General features: G+C 33.9%; 1 protein-coding gene across 1 annotated transcript in view; it reads left to right on the plus strand.

The window, feature by feature from the left end:
• The window catches only part of CCDC171 (coiled-coil domain containing 171), a 164957-nt gene that overhangs the window by 82289 nt on the left and 60862 nt on the right, over positions 1 to 21806 (plus strand). Inside the window, exons 18-22 of the mRNA XM_058424068.1 lie at positions 1510 to 2014; positions 2801 to 2917; positions 7007 to 7233; positions 7931 to 8110; positions 9751 to 9936. Coding sequence (XP_058280051.1) covers positions 1510 to 2014; positions 2801 to 2917; positions 7007 to 7233; positions 7931 to 8110; positions 9751 to 9936 — 1215 coding nt within the window. The remainder of the gene's footprint in view (positions 1 to 1509; positions 2015 to 2800; positions 2918 to 7006; positions 7234 to 7930; positions 8111 to 9750; positions 9937 to 21806) is intronic.

Genomic DNA, 21806 nt, shown 5'->3' on the forward strand with positions numbered 1-21806 from the left:
AGTATTGTCCATGTTCATACTTTTACTTCAGCATAGCAAAGTGATATGTGTGGCCTGTAGCATCTTGAAATTAAATCTTTTAGTGGCCTACCCTATTTCTGTATCACTTGAAGTATTTTAATAACATTACAAATTCTTCCGTGTCCAAAGAAATTATAAAATGTTTATTTGGTCAAAGACATTTGAACTGACTAGGGTACATCTCTATAGAAGCATGGAATATTTTATTTTCATACTAGGAATAGCTTTTTTTTTTTTTTTTTGTCTTTGTACATGCAGAATGGAGGAGGGAAAAGAAACTAGTGTGCCCTGCTTACTGCTTCTTTGGGACCTGTAAAAAATAGCACACAGAAGAATATGGCTGGATGATACAATTTTGTTTATTTTTAGCTAACAGGAATATGTCAATTGATGTGACAACAATTGTCTGTAGCTTTAAGAGAGGTATCTGAAACTTAGCACAGTCCTCAGTTTTCTTCATCCTATGGGCTTGTAATTTCAATCATGTTTGCCTTTTTGTGACCATGTATTGTAGCTGAAGCATTAGCATTTGACTTGAGCTTGTACATTCTTTGTGAACAGTGACTAAAATTTATTATCTGCCTATACCAGTGGAGCCTGTTTAAATGTACTCACTGTTTCAATCACAGCAGGCTCTCATGCATCAGTTTAAGTTTCTGAGGTCACTTAGAGCTCCCAGCATAGTGTCTTGATTCCAGTATTGCAGTCTGCATCCTCTGACTGTAGTCCTAGCATTTCCTGACTTGTTACCATCTTCATTTCTCTATACCAGTTTGCTATTTTAAATCTCCCTCTTTCTCTGTTTCAGGGCATTTAGAGGAGAAAAAATGTTCTGCAACTTAAAAGAAACCTATAATGGCACTAGGCAAAATAAAAACATCTGTATTACACTGTTCTTTTGAAAACTCAGTTCTGTATGAGACCTAATTAATCTGTGAATATATAAGTAGGGGGTTGATTACAAAGTAATTAAGAGATCACCTTTACTTCCCCTTTTCCAGCTGCTGCCAATCTGTCTACGTTTATGTTCCAGAGCCTTCCTTATTTTTTTCCTCTCCCTTATACTAACTTTATTTCTGCTTTGTAGAACAATGTTCTTTCTGATATTGGAGCATGTAATTGTTTACTGTTAAGTCGCCTCATTGTGGACAATGTTAAATTGCCTGCATTTTGGACAACTGGGTGCAGGCTGTGGGAGTACTGAGGATTATCATCAGGAACCAGGAATCCATTTGTAACTGAAGACTGTGGAAACTTGACTAATACTGTTTGTTTTCATATACCTGGTTGTTTAACTGTTTATTAGGAGAGATACTTTCATCATCTTTACTAATAATATTTTTCCTTTAGTGTGTTACTTGAATGTGAATAAAAAAAATATTTTTTTTAATCTTTTGTCTAGGTAACAATGATTTTGTTAAGTAAAAAATAACTTATTAATCTTTCTTCTGGTTGTTTGTTTGGTTTTTTTTTTTCCTCTTATCCCAGGAATATCAAGAAGCAGCAGAGAAAAATAAGGAAAAAATTTATGTCCTTGAAAAAAGTCAAGAGAAATTGGCTCTTGAAAGCATATCTGTAAAAAAGATGTTAACAGAGTTTCAGAAGGAGCATTCCTCACTCCTGGTGGCGTGTGCACTATTGGCAGGTGCCCTGTATCCTCTGTATGGCCGACTGTGTGCTATGTCCTCCCAAAGAGACCTTCTCCAGGATCAGGTGAACATTTATGAAATAGTGAACCAGAAGATTAGGACCCTAGTTCATGCGCTCTCTGATGATAAGGAAAACAATCAAGATGAAGCAAAACAAAAGAAAAGAAAATACCAAGACTTGATTTATGTATTCCGAAGAGCTGTGATTGCAGTTTTGGCAGCGAACAGACTTAAAGTTTTAGCACAGTCTTCTAAGTCCCTCTTCACCTGGACAAATGGCTTAAAAGAAGGCATTGGAATTCCAGTTTGTGTAGGAGAATCCAAAGGCAAGCGTAATCTGTCAAGTAAGCTAATTTTTTTCTTTGATAAATATTGTGTCAAATGACATGGTTAATGAATAACATATAGTAATATTATTTATAATAGAGTGTAAATACAAATTTAATGACATTTTAACAAATGCAATTTCTGAAATTGTAATTTTTAGATAACTTGATAAATATAATTTGCCCTAAAAGGAAATGCTTAGTCTGTTTAGCAATGCAAGTAAAGTTGCAACTACACACATGAGCTCCCATTGTTTCATATCCTCAATATTTGCATTGTAGATTTCAGAACTAGGTGCTATTGCATCAGCTCTATGTAATAAATTTCTTGAAACATTCCTACATTATTTTCCACCAACATTTTTTGAAAAGGTATATTCTATTCTTTTATTAACAACTTGTAGTATTTATTTCCTACTGAAAAATGCAAAAAAAGGTTTTCTACTGATTCAGGTAAAATATTAGGATAGGATTTCTGGATTTCTTTTAGAGGTTTTGTAGTCTTCTTGTCCCTTTCTGTTACCAAACCAGTTCACACATCCCCCTGCCAGGGAAAATGGTATCAAAAATGCTTTCCAAACTAGAAGACTAATCTATTTTTCTGGTTTAGGGCATGTTGAGGCATATTTAATACAGTCTAAATTGTCCTGAAAATAGTCTATGGCTTATGTACTTTTAGCTTTAGTCAGTTTCTGAAAGAGAAAGTAGCGTGACTTAGTCATCTAAGTTATTATATTATATATATAGGTAGCTATATATATATTATATATTATATATATTGGTAGCTACAGTTCTATTCCACAGGTTGTGAAGAGGAGGAGCTTGACTGTGTGGAAGCACTCAGCTGGTTTGCTAGTTCCAACCTCCTTGCTGCAGTAATCAGTTCTGTCACTGAATTGCAGGATGTTGTTAACAAACCAGGTAATTTGAAAAGTGTGTTCTTGTAGTTAAGGATTTAAAAAATAATCAGGGTGGTCACATCATCTCCATTTTACGGATTTATCTAAACTATTCAAATCTCCTGGGAGCTGCTGTATTGATGGAACTCTTACAAGGTTCCTAGTTATCTTGTTCTACTTGTCTGTTATTCAAGAAATGTTTTCCTGGAGCCCAACGTAATATTTTTCCATAGAGGAAAATCTATCAAGTTTTCCTGTGTACAGAGTATTGTATAGGAACAGCAAATTGGAGAAGAATTGAGAGAAATTCAGCAGCAGCATGGATGTGCTGAACGACTAGTTAGACTACCGTAAACATCATGATATTTTGCCAGTTTGAAGTATATGAGAATTCTGCTGGTCTCTGTTTACTAGATATGTCTGCACTCAACAAAGGCTTGATTTTGAGAATTAGAAAATACCATGCTGAGAATTTTATGGCCACAGTCAGTTTGGTGATCCTTTCATATCTTATCTCTATTTTAAGTAATTTCCACAGAACCTCAAGGTCTAACTGCACATGTATTACTTGGAATTCTGTTGCTCATGAGATAGTCTCTTAAGAATCTTTGATTCAGAAAATAGTAATAAATAATTTAAAGCTTGACATGAAATTTCTGGAAGTATTGAAGTAATTAGGCTCTGAAGGGATGTATTTGAAAGCTTCCACACTTAGAAAATTACATTATGTTCTACAATAATATTTTAAATATTTTTAAATCTTAATCTTCACTCTGACTTCAGTGATGCTGAATTTCTTAAAAAATTGTAAATAGGCAATCTTTTCATAACTTTAAATAATGGCAGTTCTGGGTTAGACTACGCATCAGAGAGTACTACAAGAAGGTGCTATCTGGATCATTAAAATGGAACAATTCAGTGTCTTAGAAATTACATTTAAAGATGGCTAGGTTCTGGGGAACCATTTGAGGCAGCTGGAAAAAAGCAAATCCATATCACTCAGATGACACTGGAACATTTGCATCTGATTTGAGGCACCTTTCTTGATCTTTTAAATAGGTGATTTTGTTTTGACATTGATAATCATGTCCCTTCATAGTGTTATTTAGTTTGGGTTTCATTCCAATGTGTCTTGGAATGATCTCTTTGCTTCAGTTTCAATGCAAGTTCATTAAAGTATTGGAGTTTTTTGGTTTGCTTTGGGTTTTGTTGGTTTGTTGGGGGTTTTTTTGGGGGGGGAGGCATAGGGGGGAGGGTCGGGGTTTTTGTTGTTGTTGGTTGGGGGTTTTTTTGGGTTTTTTTTGGTTTGGTTTGGTTTGGTTTGGTTTGGTTTGGTGTGGTTTGTGTTTTTTTTTTTGTTTGTTTGTTTGTTTGTTTGTTTGGGTTTTTTTTTTGGTTTTTTTTTTTTTGTTTTTTTGTAAGGTTAAATTTTAGGTTTGTTTTAACAAAATCTGTACTGTGATAAACCAGAGATGGTAACTGCCAGTATTTTCAATACAAATATCACTAACTGTTAAATACACAAAGTTTTAAAAGTATTACATGAACATTTTAGTCTTCCTTAGTACAAAGTTAATCCTGTTGACTTGGTGTTCAACTTCACCAAAAGAGAATAAACACAAATTGTTTTTTCATCTTTCAGGGAAGCAATATTTGACACTTATTTTCATTTGCTTAATGTGAGACTTAACTGCTATTTGTCGTATACCTGTATTTGTGTTAATAATTTCTTATAACACATCATAATGTACATAGTTTAATGCTTTTATTCTAATTCTTTCATCCTTTGTGGCAGGTACTTAAGATATATATATATTTAAACAGTCTATTCTCTTGTCAGTTATTATAGGTACAGTTCCTTGTGGAATTGATTTATGTTTTCCTTTCATCTCTCAAAGCAATTGGTGACTTACTTCAAAATATTTCTTCTATTCATTCAAAGCTACTCTACATAAAAACAATGGAGGACCTGAATATTTATCCCTTTCCCAAGAAAATGACTTAAGTTGAATGAATGCTGAAATTTACTGGTTAAGGGGAGTGTTTGTTGTGAAGTGGAATGATCATTTGAAAATGCCACAACACAATTGTCTGAATTATTATTTTAAATTTACTTTTGATACAGGTAAACGTGAGATTTTAGACCTAGGGAAAGGGGCTGCCATGCTAGGTACTGCACATACAAAGAAACACTGTTTTCTGACAGGCAAACAATCTCTTAAGCTGAGATAGCAAGTGGAAATACTGGGAAAAGTAAAGGAAAAGTAGCTCATTGAGGGTGTCTTTTTTTCAATATATACAAAGAATCATGGATGGTTTTTGAGAAGGATTTGGCATCGTTTTACATGGAAGGCCATTAGAACATTCTAGTTTTGATTTTAGATTGATATAACTAAACATTCAACTAGTGAATGCATTTTGACTGGAGAAAAGAGAGGATCTTTGAAGCTAAAATACAAGTATGACAGGATAATCTGTGATAAGAGTTAAATTGATGAAGGTAGATTTTTCTTTTATGTGGTTAGTAATTGAGAACTGGCAAAGGAAAAGAGAGGATCCTTTGCCAAAGTAGACAGAGCATTGCAGTAGCAGTTTTTTTCTGGGTACGAAAAGAACATTTTTTTAAATTGCAAAGGGTCTTTAGTTAGTCAAAGTGCAAGATAAAAATTCCTCATAAGATTTTTAACTTAAAAGATGCTATCTTATTAATGAAGAAAAGGCAGAACTGCTAGATTGCTGAAGTTAATGGAGGGCATGTACTCAAAAATGATATTCCAGTTAAGCACTGGAATCATTGGAGTGGTGCTATTTCAAAACCAAGCAGGAAAATGGCTTTGAAAATAAAATATTTGATTTTATCATGTGCTTTTTTTGGTATTGCTCACAGATAAATCTCAACCTCACATGTAAATGATCTTCTTTACAATAACTGTAATAAAAATGTATCAGTAATCATGTTCTGTTTGCCTTGTACTTCTGGCTTTTCCCTTACAGTCTATAAACAGAAATTCTTTAACTTAAGCCAGGGTTATTTTTTTTTTTTTTTGTTTATACTCTTAAGTAACTATTTTACTTCACTGCAGCAGCAGGAGATTTGCTGTACTACTGGTTGCAAATAAGCTCTTCCATGCTTGTCATCTTACACTGATAGTATCATAAGACAAGTAATGACAGATTAAGACCTGCCTAGCAGAGGGAAAACTAAATTACAAGACTTTTATTAAGGCATAAATAAACCTATTAACTGTTATCTGGAATACCAATTAGTGGAAGGAGCACTGACAATTTTATTTATCAACATTAAACACAATTATTAATTACAGACCTGACGCATCTAGCAGTAAGCAGGACATGTTGGGTGTGCTGGGGCCTTAAGTCCATTATATGAGAAGGATGATTACAAAAATCCTGTGGGGAAATACGTAATTGTAGCTGTAAAATTTTAATTGCCTTAGAATAAGGTAAATTATATTCTCTTGTCTCAGAATATAAATAGTATGGCATTAAGGTACCAAGCCTCACTAATTTTGAACAGCAAATGATTTAGACATCTGTAGAGGGAAGAAAAATCAGGAAATCCTCACAAAGTTGCATTGTAAATATTACAGTAAAGTGATATACCATGTGCTGTCACTTCTGACTTACTTGACCTGACTTCCATTTGCTTGCATCCATCTTGCATGTTTTCTGAATTACAAAATTAGAACACTAAAGAAAGTCTTAAGAAAGTATGGTATTGCAGAACATAACATGGACAACTGCACAAGTAGTCTTTGACAAACAAATAGAATCTTATCCTACCCTCCCATTCATAAATTGGTAAGAGTAGAATTTTCATTGCTAAATACACAATTTGTCTTAAAGTCTCTCTGCGATATTCCTTTGAACTCAATCATCCAGTCTTTAATAGAAAATTTCTATTGAATATTGTAAAGGTGTTGTTTGTTGTGGTTTCTATTTTTACTGAACGAAACTGAAACTAATAACTTACTTGATATTTCTTTTCTATGTTTTGGTTTGGGTTTTGTTGTTGTTGTGGGGGGAGGGGTGTTGTTTGATTGATTGTTGTTTGGGGATTTTGTTTGTCTTTTTTTTTTTCTTTTTTTTTAAGGTACAGAGTCTAGGCTTTCTGGAAGGTTACTTTTAAGTGCAGCCAGGAATTCGTTTTCAAAACTTATGGACAAGCTGAATGTTATAATGGAGGCAGTTCCATTAGACAACAGCAAGTACAGCACTTGTCTGGAGAAAGACTCCTTGGTACAGAGCCTGGCTCATGGACTTAATAAAATAAACACCCAGGCCCTGGAAGCTGGATTCAGTGACAGAGTATCCAGTATGGTATGCATAATTGTCACCCTACTTCATGTAAGCGGTATGTTCATGGCCTAAGTGTTAGGATGAAGCTCTCTTGATAGTACCATTAATTTTGTTTCCGTTTATAAGACTGTTACATTGAAGTCAACTATGTAGACATCAGAAGTTGATTCCTAATACCCAGAAGCATTAGAGCATGAATATATTTTTTCTTTTATGTCAAAGAATTTTAAGAAGAGATTTGATGTATCCAAGAAAAAGGATTTTTTAAGGTTCTGTCAAAGTTGTATTTGCTTTGGAAGAGCTAACTTGCTTTTGGCTTCCACTAAATGTTTTGGGGTTATTGTTTTTGTTGCGTGTAGGGGAGAAGTTTGGTTTTGGTTTTGGCCTTTTTTTTTTTTTTTTCTGTTTTCTCATGCTTTTTGTTCTGTCTTGCAGTACAGATAGCCTTCTTCCCTATAATCAGAGGGAAAGGAGAAACCTTCTGAAATAATTGGCCTTTTATTGTGGGCCCTAATTAAAATAGTACTTCTGTGAAAACAGAATTTTCAGTTGCCCTCCAGAGCAGGTCAAACAGGTTAACTTTTTTGCACTCATGCACCTTAGAGATGATGGACAAAATGAGAGCTTTGTCTAATTTGCTTGGGTACTACATGTGAGTCTTTTATTCCTAAAATAGTTCATGTTAAAATTGCAGAAATTTGTTTCTGACTGTTAACAGAAAAACATAGAATCCTTGCAGAAGCAAATATTTGAATTTACACAAAGGCTTCATACAGCAGAAGTGGAACGCCGCTCACTGCGCCTGCAACTTACAGAATTCAAATCGAATTTTAGTGAGATGACAAAAGAAGCAGACAAAGCCCAGAGCCTGCAAGAGCAATTAAATATGCTTAAGGAAGTAAGTATATTTGATTTAGAGGTGACTGTTTATAAGATGTGGTTTTGTGTGTTCTTTTGAAAAATTAGTGTAAAATCATTCTAATATTAAAACAATTTTCCAGAAGATTTGCATTGTAGATGTCACTAAACTAGAAGTCAGATGTGTTTAGAAAGGCTTCTCTTCCACAAGGGTTTCTTTTTGATTTGTAGAATGAGGTGTTCTTGTAAATTACATCTTTGGTCTTCAGCAACCACGCTTTCTTCTGTATGTTGAAAATGTTGATGTGATTTATATACCCAAAAAGCATTTATAGATTTCACTTCAGCAGAGTAAAGTCAGCTGCCATGAGGGTATTGCATGAGTGTATTCATGAGAACTTCAAGACATGTAAACTCTGTGGATATGGCTGAATATTATGATAAACATTTTACATTATCTTTGATGCTGAGTTATGCCCTGAGCTAGTCAATGCAAATTTTAGTGCAGCTGTTCCCCTGAAGGACTACATTTATGGAAGGGGAAAAAAAGTCCCTCTTCTACATTCCTGCTAGCATACATGCACCAAGTTCCTCTGACTCCTAGCTGCCCCTGATCAATTTACTTAAACATTGTTCATTCACTAACGTGTAAATAGCATTGTCCTACAGGAAGAAGAAGACTCAACAAAAAATTTCCTTGACTGCTTGAAACCACAGTATTGTGACTAATGGACATAGTGTGGATTCTCTGTTACACCCCTGTCATAGGTACAGAACTGTGCCCTCCGTCCTTGGAGGGGAAGAAACTTGTCTTGCTTTAGCATGCTGGAGGTTCACTAAACACTTTCCTACTATGCTTATTTCTTGTTGCATTCAGAATTGAACATATATTTGAACTATTTGAATTTGTGAATGGTTAAGAATTCTTATACATGCTCAACAGGTACACAGTACAACTAAAACAGTTGTGGCCCAGAAGCAGCCGTGTTTTCTGTAGCTGTGAGCAGCACTGATACTGAAGTTTAGGTGGTAGGCTTGTCAGTGTTGTCAGTGACCCAATCAATACACTTCCAAGCAGAGACTATTTAACAGATGATGTAAAATCCATTCTTTTTCCTGTTCCTAGCTGGTAAAATATTGGGATTTTTACTCAAACAGATGAAATTACATCTTCTCATCTTTTACTCATACTGGGTTTTATTGCTTACAGTTCTGGGGAAATTGGAAGAAATTATCACAGTTTAGATTGCTACTCAAATGTAGACAGTTATTTTCTTTGAAGAACTACTTTGTCTCTCTGGAACATTTTGGAAATGGAGAAAGAGTTCAGGAAGACATTTACAAGGGTTAAGTAAAATGGGAAACATTGATCTGCATATTTCATTCTGGAAATATTGGTTCTTTGCAATCTAGGGTGTTAATTTAAATAGAATAGCAAATGCATGCTGTTTAGAGTCACCTGAATGCTGTTTTCAAAAAATACAGTGAATAAAGATGTCTGGCCAGTTTATTGCTTGCTGGTCTGTTTTTGAGTTAAAAAAACCAAACCTAACTAAATAATAACTTTTAGCATGCTTTTGGTTTAGAATTTAATATGTTCACAAGTGGAACTTGGGAAATCAAGTATGTGATCAGGTAAGTACGGTTACATAATCAAACACAATTTATTTCTCTTATCAGAAGTTAATCACCCATGAAAGGTTTGAAAATGTATGTGAAGAATTAAATCATGCATTACATCGGGAGCATCAGGCACAATTGCTTTTGAATGAACAAGCACAACAGCTACAGGAATTAAATAATAAACTAGAATTGCAATCCAGTGAAGAAGCAGATAAAACCCAAGTCTTGAGTGAATCTGTAAAGGTAAGACAATTATTGCTCTGAATTAGGCACCTTAAATGTATTTTTTGGTGAATAAGCCAAATGTCATAGTTCTTCTGCAAATAAAATGTAAATGCACACATACTACACAGCCCACTGAAGTTTTAGGGTACTCAGGAACACTTTCAAGATTCTACAAGATATAACATCACTTTTCTGCTCTTGGAACTGGGTGGTGTACACTAATATATGTGAAGTATCTGAAATTTATAGGGGACATAAATGACAAGAGATCTAGCTATCACAAGGTGCTTGCACTTTATAGAAAAATTAACTTTAAAAGTACAGGGATACTTTGATTTTTGATAGAGGTCTCAATAATATTTTAAAGCCTGGATTGTCTGTTTCCTGAATATAATCTTAGGATGGAGAATGCATTTGTCAGTTTTGAATATGCAAGATGATGATAGAGGGAAATCCTTTTTCATCAGAATTTAGAATTTTCTGTGGACATAATGGGTAATGAAGGAGAAGATGATGTTACCAGAATCTCCGATAACAAACAAAGGAACAGAGAGTATTAGAGGTTTGAAACCAGGTGGATAGCTAACATGGAAGGAGAGAAAACTTTGTAACTGCAAGCCAGTGGGTGGTGAACTGAGCTCTGCAGCTTTTATTTATTTTCTGTTTAAAGTGATCTTTGCTGCTTGTGTCTGCTCTTCATCCCTGCTACTGTCTTTCCATCTCCCAGTATTCTTCTGTGACTTGACAGCTGAGCAAAAGAGACTGCTTCACCAGTATTTTGAGAAATAGAAGCACTTGTAATTTTGAGAGAAGTGTCAAGCAGGAGAAGAACCAAAATGATTCAAGCTACAAAACTAGTAGAAATGTTAGAAATATTGAAAATATACCAATGAAAGTAGATGTCAAGGAGGATGAGTTGCAGCAGAGTATAGATTTGAAGTGATAAATAGTGGAGGATGCTGAAAGATATTGTTTAATTTATTAAAGAGGGTTTTCACGAGTGGTATTATTTACTAAAAATGCCTTACCTCACTAAGGCTAAAAGACAGTGACATTTCCAATTTACCTCTTGGTTTCTGTGGGTTGTTTTTTTTTTTCTCCCTCAAAATTTCCTAGTTTTGGGTGTTTAATTTAAGTGGAAGAATAAACTTGCTAGTGTTTTCAGTTAGGTTGCTTGTTAATACTATTCCTATTCTCTTTCTGATATAGGTGCAGTGTATATATAAGGTGTTAGTCTTGTGTTTGATTTATTTGAGAAATGCTTGATTCAAGATTTTTAAATGGCTGTTAGAAATATAAAGAAGGGAAGAACTAGAAGACAAATCCTATTCAAAATCTTCATTTGTGTCTACTTTTTATAAATTAATGCATGTTTTTTCACATTTTACTTTGGCTAAAACACACTTTTTCATTTATTCAGAGAAAATGAAGAAAAGGTCAATTGTAGGCAGTTAAAATATAGGAGGAACTTTTAAACACATATGTTACTTAGATTATTTGATACTGAATTACATTTCACATATTCTGGTTTTTGTTAATTGAAGGTGACATACAAATTTTTGAGACAGTCATGACCCTAAAATGCATCCTAATTCTTCAGTTCTTTAACAGTTGTTTGCTATTGGAACAACTTCATTTCGTATAAAATGCTTGGTTACTGCTGAAAGCTTTAAAGATACAATGCAATGTAATAATATGAACATTGACAAAATAAACCTTAGGGCTGAAGTTCACTACTTACAGGTGATTTGCTTTATTACTTTTAAAGTCTCAATCCTTCCCACTAGGAGTTTTAGGCTAAATTTAAGTTATAGGCTTGTTGCTGTGTACTATCCCTCAACTTACAAGACTGATATATCTTAATTTTTTAATGATATTTACTATGAAAGGTAGCACAAAACTGCATTTTAGTTGTCAGAGCATGTATCTGTGACAGGATCAAAAAAGGAGACAAGAACAGTTTTACCATGTCAACACATGTTAATGATCTAGTGGCCCTTGATTTTTTTTACTCAAGCAGATACAATTTTATAATGTATGCATCCTAAATCATAAATTCATCTTCAATTTTTATCAATGTTTTTACAGTTCCAAACCTGTGTTGAATAAGTACTTTTGAAATTCAAATGGCAGTCTAATATAATGCTTTGATACCAAAGAGTAAAAGTGCTTCTTAAATTTTGAGCCATATGTTTTGGTTTTTAAAATTTAAGAAAAAGTCTCTTTTCTCTCCCACAGTTAACCACAATCCAACCTTATTCATACCTTTATTCACAACAGGAAGAAATGGTCTCTGCCTTTGCCCTGTCATCTTAATTGACAGACCCTTTTCTTTAGCTTAATTGGGTTTTGCGATTTAAAATATTTGGGGCTTTTGTGGGACTTTTTGTAGCTCTCATTTTGCAGTGAAGTGAGGCAATCTCATCTTCATTATAATCAACCTGGCCCTTTAAAACAGTGTTCTTACAGTTATATAGGTTTTTAAGCACTTAAATAATACAGAAAACAACAACAAAAAAATACTGTTGCACTGTAGAATATAAAATAGAAAAAATATGCCTCCATCTTCATCTTAAGATACAAAATAATATTACTTGTATAGACCTAAGTGTATATAAAAATTTGATGAAGTGTGGCGGCATACAAGTAAGATCAGGTAGAGCAGAGTGACATGTAGTGAAAAAAATAGATGTGCTTCGAAATCTTTATTCATATTTTTTAAGCAGGTAAGAAGAAAATTAAAATATTAGATACTTTCACTTTTGATAGCTTATTTTTAAACTGACTCATAGTTCAACAGCAATCAGTAAGGAGATATTTTGGTATTCATGTACTTTCACAGAGTAGGCTTATTAAAGGAGTAATACTTAATTTCTTAGCTTTATCAGTTCAGATTTTAATCCTGTATATTTTTATCTTCTTAGTGGCATATACTATAGAGACATCCAAAGTAGCCAATTACGTTCAAGGTCAGCTGGAACTAAGCAACTCTCACACCACTTCTTTTTATTAGATGAGGCGAAACATTTGCTCTGGTTCCTCATTCTTTGAAGAGAAACTTTTACACAATTGCTAAACAGGTATCAATAACAGATATATTTTTAATTCCTGATACCAGCTGGTCTTAATCAAGTAAAGCACTTTAGTTTCCTATTGATATGCACAGTCTATATATTTACTTCCTTTTAGGTATGTTAGTGTCTATAATAAAAATATTCTTAAGGTTCTATTTATGGAACAAGTTCTAGAAGTTGTTAATTAATAGCTCCAGTGCAGTAGATGTTAAATCATATAACTTGATACTGATATGCCTCAACATAGACTTCAATACTTATTTTAGAAGAAGGTATTCTAAATTTTGGGTTTATTTAATCTGCTGGTTTAATGAAGCTGCCATTACTTTATGATGGAATAAATTGGGTGAGGAAAAAAATCTCAGCCAAATGCTTTGATAACACTCACAAAAATATGTTTCCTGGTTGGAAGATGTGGAGTGTTTCTTTTCAATACCTATGTCATTCAAATCATACATTCATATTCTCTGTCCAGAGTATCCTTCACTAAACAGGCATATCTAAATTCATTAGATTCAGATAAAGATTGGGATTTCTCTGTTAGAAGTGGATTTTTTTGTCCCTCAGTAGGCTCTCAGTTCTTGGGTGAATTTGAGGTGAAGGTGATACACAATTTTTTGCTTTTCATTGCTTCTCCTCTTCATGTATTTATAGCCACATATTTTCTCTGAAAGACCATTTCAAATATTAACACAATTTCTTTTACTAATACCACTGCACATACTTTGTGAGTGAGTTTTATGGTAATTTCTGAAGATGCGCAGTATTCTAACTTGGAGAAAGGTTGAAAGACTCTACTTACATGAGGAAGACCAAGTGATTTTCATGCTTCTCAGAAAGATTGCAGTAACAATAAGAACAGAAGTAGGATTTGAGATTTTTTTTCCTCTAATATCTCAAGTTGAAAACATTGCTAGAATTTGGATGCTGTGAGGGATACAGTTGATTCTAAAAACTTGTCTCTTTGTCAAGAAGGTGCATTTCTGTGCATTGCCTGATTAAATGTAAGGTTGTTCCTTAAAGAAAGCAGTATAGCTGATTACTTGTAGCATCTAACTTAACAGAGAATTTGTATTAATGAGGTTTCTTGAGCATGTTAAAGAGAAGCAAGCTCCCTTCTGAATAGGTTAGAAACTAAAAGTCATAATTCTTTAATTAAATATGGAGCATTGTTGGGTTTTATTGTTTTCCGTACTGTCTATGTTCTGAGCACCTAAATAACTTATGAAGTAGGTAAGAATGCATTAGTATTGTCATTTGCTCTGTTCTTAGTTGAAAGAGGTAATGTGTTTTCTTATTACAATAAATTGCATGTTAAAGAGATTTGTCAGGTATTTCAATTTGTGTTAACATTATTTGTAAAGTAAGTAGGACTGTTCATTCTGCTCTGTTACATAACTTCCACTACTGCTGTAGGACTGTTCATTCTGCTCTGTTACATAACTTCCACTACTGCTAACTTCTTAGTCTCCAAAGATTTAGGTTAGCTAGAAGCTTGTCATAGAGCTGGACCTTTATGCTTTGTTTTTTGTAGGTTGCAATGTAGAATTTAGGCTTATGGGAAGGGATAGTCTTCCTTCTAGCAGCTGCTGTCTTTACATAATAGGAAGATAAATAGATAGAACACAGTTGTGGGCTACACCTGAAGAGCTCTTCTTCCTGAAAGAAAGGAGAGCACAACTTAGATAAAGTCTGCATTCTATTATTATTAGTGAATCTGTATTTCAGATCTTTGAACTTAAACTTCACTTTAAATTTCATGCTTTGGGGTTTGTCCAGGGAGTTGGATTCATTAAATCATAGGAAATTCGGAGCTGGAAAAGACCCACAATGATCATTAAAGTCCAACTCCTGGCCCTGTACAGGACCATCCCCGAGTCACACCATGTGCCTGAGAGCATTGTCTGAATGCTTCTTGAACTCTGTCAGGCTGGTGCTGTGACCACATTTCTGGGGAGCTGTTCCAGTGCCCAACCACTCTCTGAGTAAAGAACTTTTTCCTAGACAGGTTTTTAAATCTGTGTATTTTTTTTTGTTTGTCCTGTGCCTAGAACATTCATCAGTATTAGCATTAGTCTGGAGGGACTGAAGTCAGTACATGGCTTTTAGATTTGTTTTTGTGCTGTAGTCATCAATGAAGCAGCCAAGCAAATATCAACCAGGTTGCTGAAGGTCTGCCTTAACATTTCTGAGTCAAGCTTTCTGGAAAATATGTAAGCAATGACCAGAATGGGAGGAAGAATAAAGTTTAAATTTGTGATTATGAACTCATTATATGTTTACATTAACATGAAAATCAATGCAACAATACTAAATACTGTAGTATAAGTCACATGACCATCATTTAATTGGAAGCTCTTATTTTGAAAGGATATCATCATTACTGTTGTGTTTCTTTCATTTCTTTGCATTTCCCCTTTTGTCCAGTGTTACAAGTTTAATGTCAGTAATAGTTAAATTTTGAGCAATGTTTTACACTGGAATTTACACATGTATTTACACCAGATGAACTTTTTTTTTTTCCCCCCCTAAATTATGTCACTGTACAATATTTTATTGGTTGCCATTAAGAATATTATTCAGTTATATTATTTAGTACCTTTATATAGCAAGAAAATGATAAAATTTTATCCAGATTGCTGCTACTTTGCATTGGAAGAAGAATGAAAGTAATTGGCAATTTACTACATTTATGTTCAATCTAATCAGATGCAAACATTATTTATCTAATAAATAAGAAAAAGCAACCCTAAGTAAGAAAAATTCATATTTTATTTTTAACTTGCTCAGGAGTTTAAGATGACTCTGAGGAAATGCTCTCACCATTAAATCAATTTGTATGTAACTTAGATACTGAGATAGAACACTGGTATAAGTCATGATTATGTAATATCACTTTAGTTAATCTTTGAAAGCTAATTATGACCAGGAGTTAAGCTTCAGGTAAGAATAGATTTACCATTCTCCAGAAAATTATGGAGTGAATTTGTTCATGGTAGTCTGATTCAGTACTCTCATTTCAACAGTCACTTTTTGAGTCGTGCACTTAAATGCCCTTCTGGTGGTTTGTGGAATAAGGCAAGTAACCAAGACAGATAGATTGGTTCCTAGGAATTGTGAGATTGTGGAAACAAGAGTCCACAAATTTAGACTGCAAGTTACTTCTCGACAGATGGCTGAGACCTTGGGATTTTTGGTCCAATATATGGCTGACTGGTGCACAGTGAAATCCAGAGTGCCTTAGTGTTGACAGTGTAGTAATATTGCCTATTTCCGAGAATATTTTTGATCCTGAGTCTGTTTGCTGCACTGAAGTATTAAAAAAAAGAAAAATCTGACATTCTGTCAAAGTTTAGATAAAGAGAAAAGATAACTTAAACAAAGTAATTGCATGAACCAGCATATTTTTAGTCTTTTAAAAGGAGCTTCCAATATTTTCTGGGTATTCCATTTTTAGGAACTATTTACTTTCCCCTTAGGGAAAGAAGGGAATAAATGGAACAATATCAGGATCTAAAAGCTTAATGGTTTTATTTCTGCATTGTAATTGTACTAATAAATACCTCTGTCCATGACCTTGGAATTTATAGTGCAGTGAGAAAGATTTATTGACAAGTAATTTGGAAGAAAAATGGGATTATTATGTAATTACAACATGTGGTTATTAAGCATATGTAGTTATATACCATTTATCCCTGTTGTTTCAAGACCTTCAACTATCTTTCAGTTTTCACTGAAAAATACTGTAAGGCTTCTTGGTAAATCCAGTGCCTGGGAGATCTTTGTTATATTATTGGACCAACTACAAAGAAACTGTGTTACCTTGAAATGTGCAGAGGGGATCAATAGATCTTTAGAACAGCATGTGATTTTTAAAAGAAGGTGTTCTATTACCCTATTTTTCCTAGTAGTATAGATATCAATATAATATTTCTGCTATAAACATTCTGTACCTTGATTAGAAGTCCTTTATATGTAGATTTGCTTTTTGCTGCTGTTTGTCTAGGCTATCTCCAGGGCCTCATAATTTCTTCACCTTAGTCATGTTTTCCCATGTTGTCCCTTTCTCTTTGCGTGCAACTAATTCAGCAAATATCTTTATATCTTCTTGTCAAGCCATTAGTAAAATCTTTCAAATAGCTATTGAAATATAATTAAACTGTTGTAATATAATTAAGTATGTATCTAACTGGCATAAGACTAAAACAAGAGATGTATTTCTTTGCACCTGTATTCCCATGGCTGCATGCTATGACAGCAGCTGGGCCTATCCTTCATATAATTTGATCTTTTAATTTAATTTGACACTCCATTAGGTATTCAATGATTTTCAAGGGGAAGGTTTTTCAAAATTTATACCAATTTCAGCTTCCAAAATCTTTACCTGTGCTGTCCTCTCTTAGAGCATGGAAGCTCTTCAACATTATAAAAGACAACAAACTCAGAACAGAAATTATATTTTATGCTGTCTAATTTGTTGTGTTGCCTTTTACAATATGTATTTATGAAAAATCCAGTGAGGTTCTTGTTGCTACGTCTTTTTGCTTCTCAGTTCAAAAGTCTTTAAAATGTTTTCAGTTCTTTCTAGTTAAACCACCTTAAGGGTTGTTGTATTTGGGGGAAGGGGAGGGGGGGTTATTTGTTAGTATTTTGGGTTTTTGTCTGTGGGCTTTTCAATTAGAAATTAAGTGATTTTAAAATTACAACATTAAGAGTCTCAATTCTAAATAGCAGTCCCAATATTTCAGTTATAAATACTACTTCATTGTTACACATAAAAATTTCTCGGGTGTGAGAATGAAAAAATCAGTGTTCTTAGAAAAAGTTAATCATAATTTACTAAAATAATTGGTTGTGTGGTGTCATCTAGTGACAGGCATACTGTCATTTCCATAGGTGAGTGAAGCAGGTAATTTTCCAAGTTTTGTATCATCAGGGTGCCACTTTATCTTAGAGTTAGGAAATGTACCAAAAGAGAAAAATATACATAATAATTCAGGTTTACAGTTGCAGTGATTTATCACTGTCACTATTTAACTGCCCTGTTTCAGGATCTATATTTGCCATGCTCAGGGAAACTTACTCCTTTTTTAAGCTTGTGTTCTTGATTGGCACTTGTTATGTCTCAAAGCATATCCAGAAGGAAGTGAGACATACAATCAATATGTCTTTATAGCACTTTGATCTTCTTAGTGAATATTAGGATGTAATATATCTTTGATGCATTTTCAATAGAATTATTTAAAAGTTGCCTTTTTTGTAAGTTAAATTTTGTTTTACTGCATCTGTTTTTTTCTGCTAAGGTGATTACTCTCCAGTTTTTAATGAATGGAAGGATAGGGGTGACCTGTATTGAAGAATAGATCTCTTAATATAAAATTACATATTTATAAATTCTTTCTTACTTTATTGAGGTTTAAAAAGTAAAAGGGATAATCAAGTATTTCTTCCTGCAAGTATGTCATGCAGGATATGGCTGGCCTGATATTGAAATAAAACATTTGTGCACTAAATAACATTTGGGTCTCTGTGGAAACACTTATACCTTGCACGTATGGTGTGGTCAGAACTCTTCTGAATGGGAATACAATATCTGAATGTAAACTTACATTAAGTGATAAATTTTGTGAAGTCCACATTAATGTTAGTCCCATGCTAAAAAAAGATATTTGTCAAATTAATTAATTAAAGAAAATTAAAAACTATTTATGAAGCAAGATCAAACCCTTTTGTGGCACGAATTGACATTCTTGGCATTGCCTCTAACTTCTCAATGTGATGGCTCACATTAATGCACTTGTGTCTGGTGTAATTGTGCAGCAGCCTCTTCCAAGGAAGGGCTGCAGAATAAGCCACAGCAGTAAAAAAACTTAGCTGGGGCTACCAGTTTATTGAGGTTATGGACAGTATTTTTTTGTACTCAGAACTGAACCTTAAGTCCTATTTAGAAGTTTCCTTGAAACTGTTCTGAAGACTCCTAGTATTCCCATTTTTTGAACCAGCATCTAAAGAGAAGACAAAGGCAGGGTGCCATAATATTTGTTCCTCAAATTTAGTTCTGAAGCAGAATGCTGTGTCATTTAACCTGACTCAGATGACTTTTTGTCTGCGTCAAGATGCTCCTAACTTCAGATTGTATTCCTTTTTAAATAAACAATGAGAATTAACTTGAGGTTATTTACTTTGCAAATAAATTGTTATCATTAATATTTTATTGCTGTTATTTCTTCTTCTTCTTGAATTGTTTTAACTGTTACCATACAGAAATATTCTAAGCAAATTTCTTATACAAGTCTAATGGAAGAGTATTTCTTGAGAATTTAAAATAGTCTCTTCCAGGACTTAGAAATGTCACTGGTAATGCAAGATCATCGAGACCAGTAGGACACAATCAGAAACAGATGGTTTGAGGCTGTGACAGATGAGAGAGGCTACAATGAAATGCAAGAAATTGTTGCAAGGTGTTGTGTCCTCATAGATACACAACTAAATATTTTTATGTATGTACATGTGATAAATTATCACTTTTAAAGTGAAGTTGAAGTCGAAGTACTGGTTGTGTTTTTTTCTTACATAATGTGTGCTAATGTCCACAAGTAGATAATATGTAGCAAACAGTATTGCAGAGAGCAGTGCTACAGAGCAGCATCAAAGTTTGCTTATGATGTTAGTGCTTCATTTACAGGTACATGGCAGTTATGAGAAGTCATCTTTTGCAATGTAATCCATATGTAAACCATCTTCTTCAAAACTTGGAACTGTACCAACTAAAAAGCTGAGAGTCTACCAGGGTAAAAAAGTGTAACAGTGAAAAACCCCCAAATTAGTTCTTTTTGGTGGCACTTCAGTATCTGATTTAAAGGCATGACACTGCCAAAGCACAGATCTGCTACATATGGAGGGCTGGGTCATTTCTACTCTGTGACTGCAAAGGGCTGAATGCTGTGGTGTGAGAGAAATTTACATTTCTAAGGAGAAAAAAGAAACATCAGTCCTGAGGTACTGTGTCAGAAATTGAAAAAGGAGTGAATGATCATGTACTTCTGCCATAATGCATGTGATTCCAAAAATTAATTCTCACTTAACTTCAAGGAGTTATTCTTAAGTTATTCTTAAAACTCATAGTGATAAAGCCTGAGTTTTTATAAAAATATATTTGTTCTATTAGGTATAATCCCTCTCTGCAGCTTTCCAGTAATACTAACATAATTCACTTAGCTTAGAAGATTATTAAAATTTCTTAATTGTAATGTGCCTAAATTTTATAATGTACTTTATCATTTTCCAAAACACAGTTTAAAAGTAGATCTCAGTTACTCTCTGTTTGGATTAGTGTATGTCTGAACGGCCCAGTGCATCTTCTTATTCAAAAGGGTCTCCCTCAACATTCCATGAGGATCTAGGCTACATGTGGGCAGTTTATATTTTGTAATTACTTCACTTTAAAAGTTTTTTTTAGTTTTACTTTGAAGCTGAATGAGCATATGATGTGTCCTCTGGAAGAGATTTTATTGTGTGAAATTATTCAGAAAAAGCTACTGTGTTTAAATTACTAAACTCCTTTAATTCACAACAACTTTAAAATATACACAGCTTAATGACTTCCCAAAGCATTTTCAGTCATACTTTGCTAAACATCTTGACCTAATGCAGTTCAAAAATAGATTCCTTTCTTGTTAATCAGAATAGATTTTCTATTGAGAAATGTTTCCACTATAGCAAGAAGACATTAAACATAACTGTAAGTCTTTGAGGCACTGTAATCCAGCTTGAATCACTGCAGGTGAGATGTTTGAAGTACCTAAACTTGCTTGGATGTCTGAGGGCCATGCTTCTGTCGATAAATGAACTGTTGTCTACATGTATGTAGGTAAGGAATGTCATTTGCTTCATGATTAGTGCCTCAAATTTCAAGTGACTTTTGTAAGAAAAATCTCTTGCAAAATGTAAAATGCGTGCATTTTCCCTATCTCATCTATTGAATGACTCTCAAATTTTCATTTAAATGTTTCTTAATATTTGGGCTCTAGGTCTTGTACAGTAGCCATATATCACAACTGTTTTTACAGCTACGTGTACTGTCATTTAACTCATAATGATCTTCAGATGTTTGCTTGACATTTTTGGTACTGATTTGGATAAACCATAGTTTGTACTACAGTATTATGAGGGTTTTCCATATAAAACAATCACAAGCACTTGTATCTGACATTGTGTTAAAAATGTGAAAATATGCCTGCAAGTATCTTGTCATTCACCAGTATTTTGTTAATTATTTATTAGAAAGATTGTGCTGGTTGGTATTTGTTTTGCTTACTAGACCCACACATGCTCTGTGACCTCATTACAGAAGGCTCTAACAAAGCCATGGAGTGCATTTTGCACCTTGTTAGATACATTGAGATCTGTAAACTATTTTTAACTGCTTCTATGCTATATCGTATACTTCAGAGACAAGTCATAAGGTACGTTCTTTCTCTCAGTGCCAGCATATGAAAAGATTGTTGTTGTCAGCATGAAGGTCCAGTAGCAAGCAGTTGAAAAAAAATCACTGTTTTTTTCTGCAATGCAGATACAGCTCATTCAAGTGTCCTTTTGAGCACTTTTTTTTTTTGTTTTGTTTCCCCCCCCCAAGCAAAATTTAAAGGGCATAGGAAAGCATTTGTTTTTGAAGGGATGTCATGGTGGTCAGCCTCAGTTCTCCTTTTCAAGAGCAGATCAGCCACATGGAGTTAATTTCAAACTGTTTTAAGACACTACTGCAGACACAGTGAAACACAGTGAATCCAGAAATAGTATCTTGATAATTTCTCT

The sequence above is a fragment of the Hirundo rustica genome, chromosome Z (genome assembly GCF_015227805.2).
Source record: "Hirundo rustica isolate bHirRus1 chromosome Z, bHirRus1.pri.v3, whole genome shotgun sequence".
Lineage (NCBI taxonomy): Eukaryota > Metazoa > Chordata > Aves > Passeriformes > Hirundinidae > Hirundo > Hirundo rustica.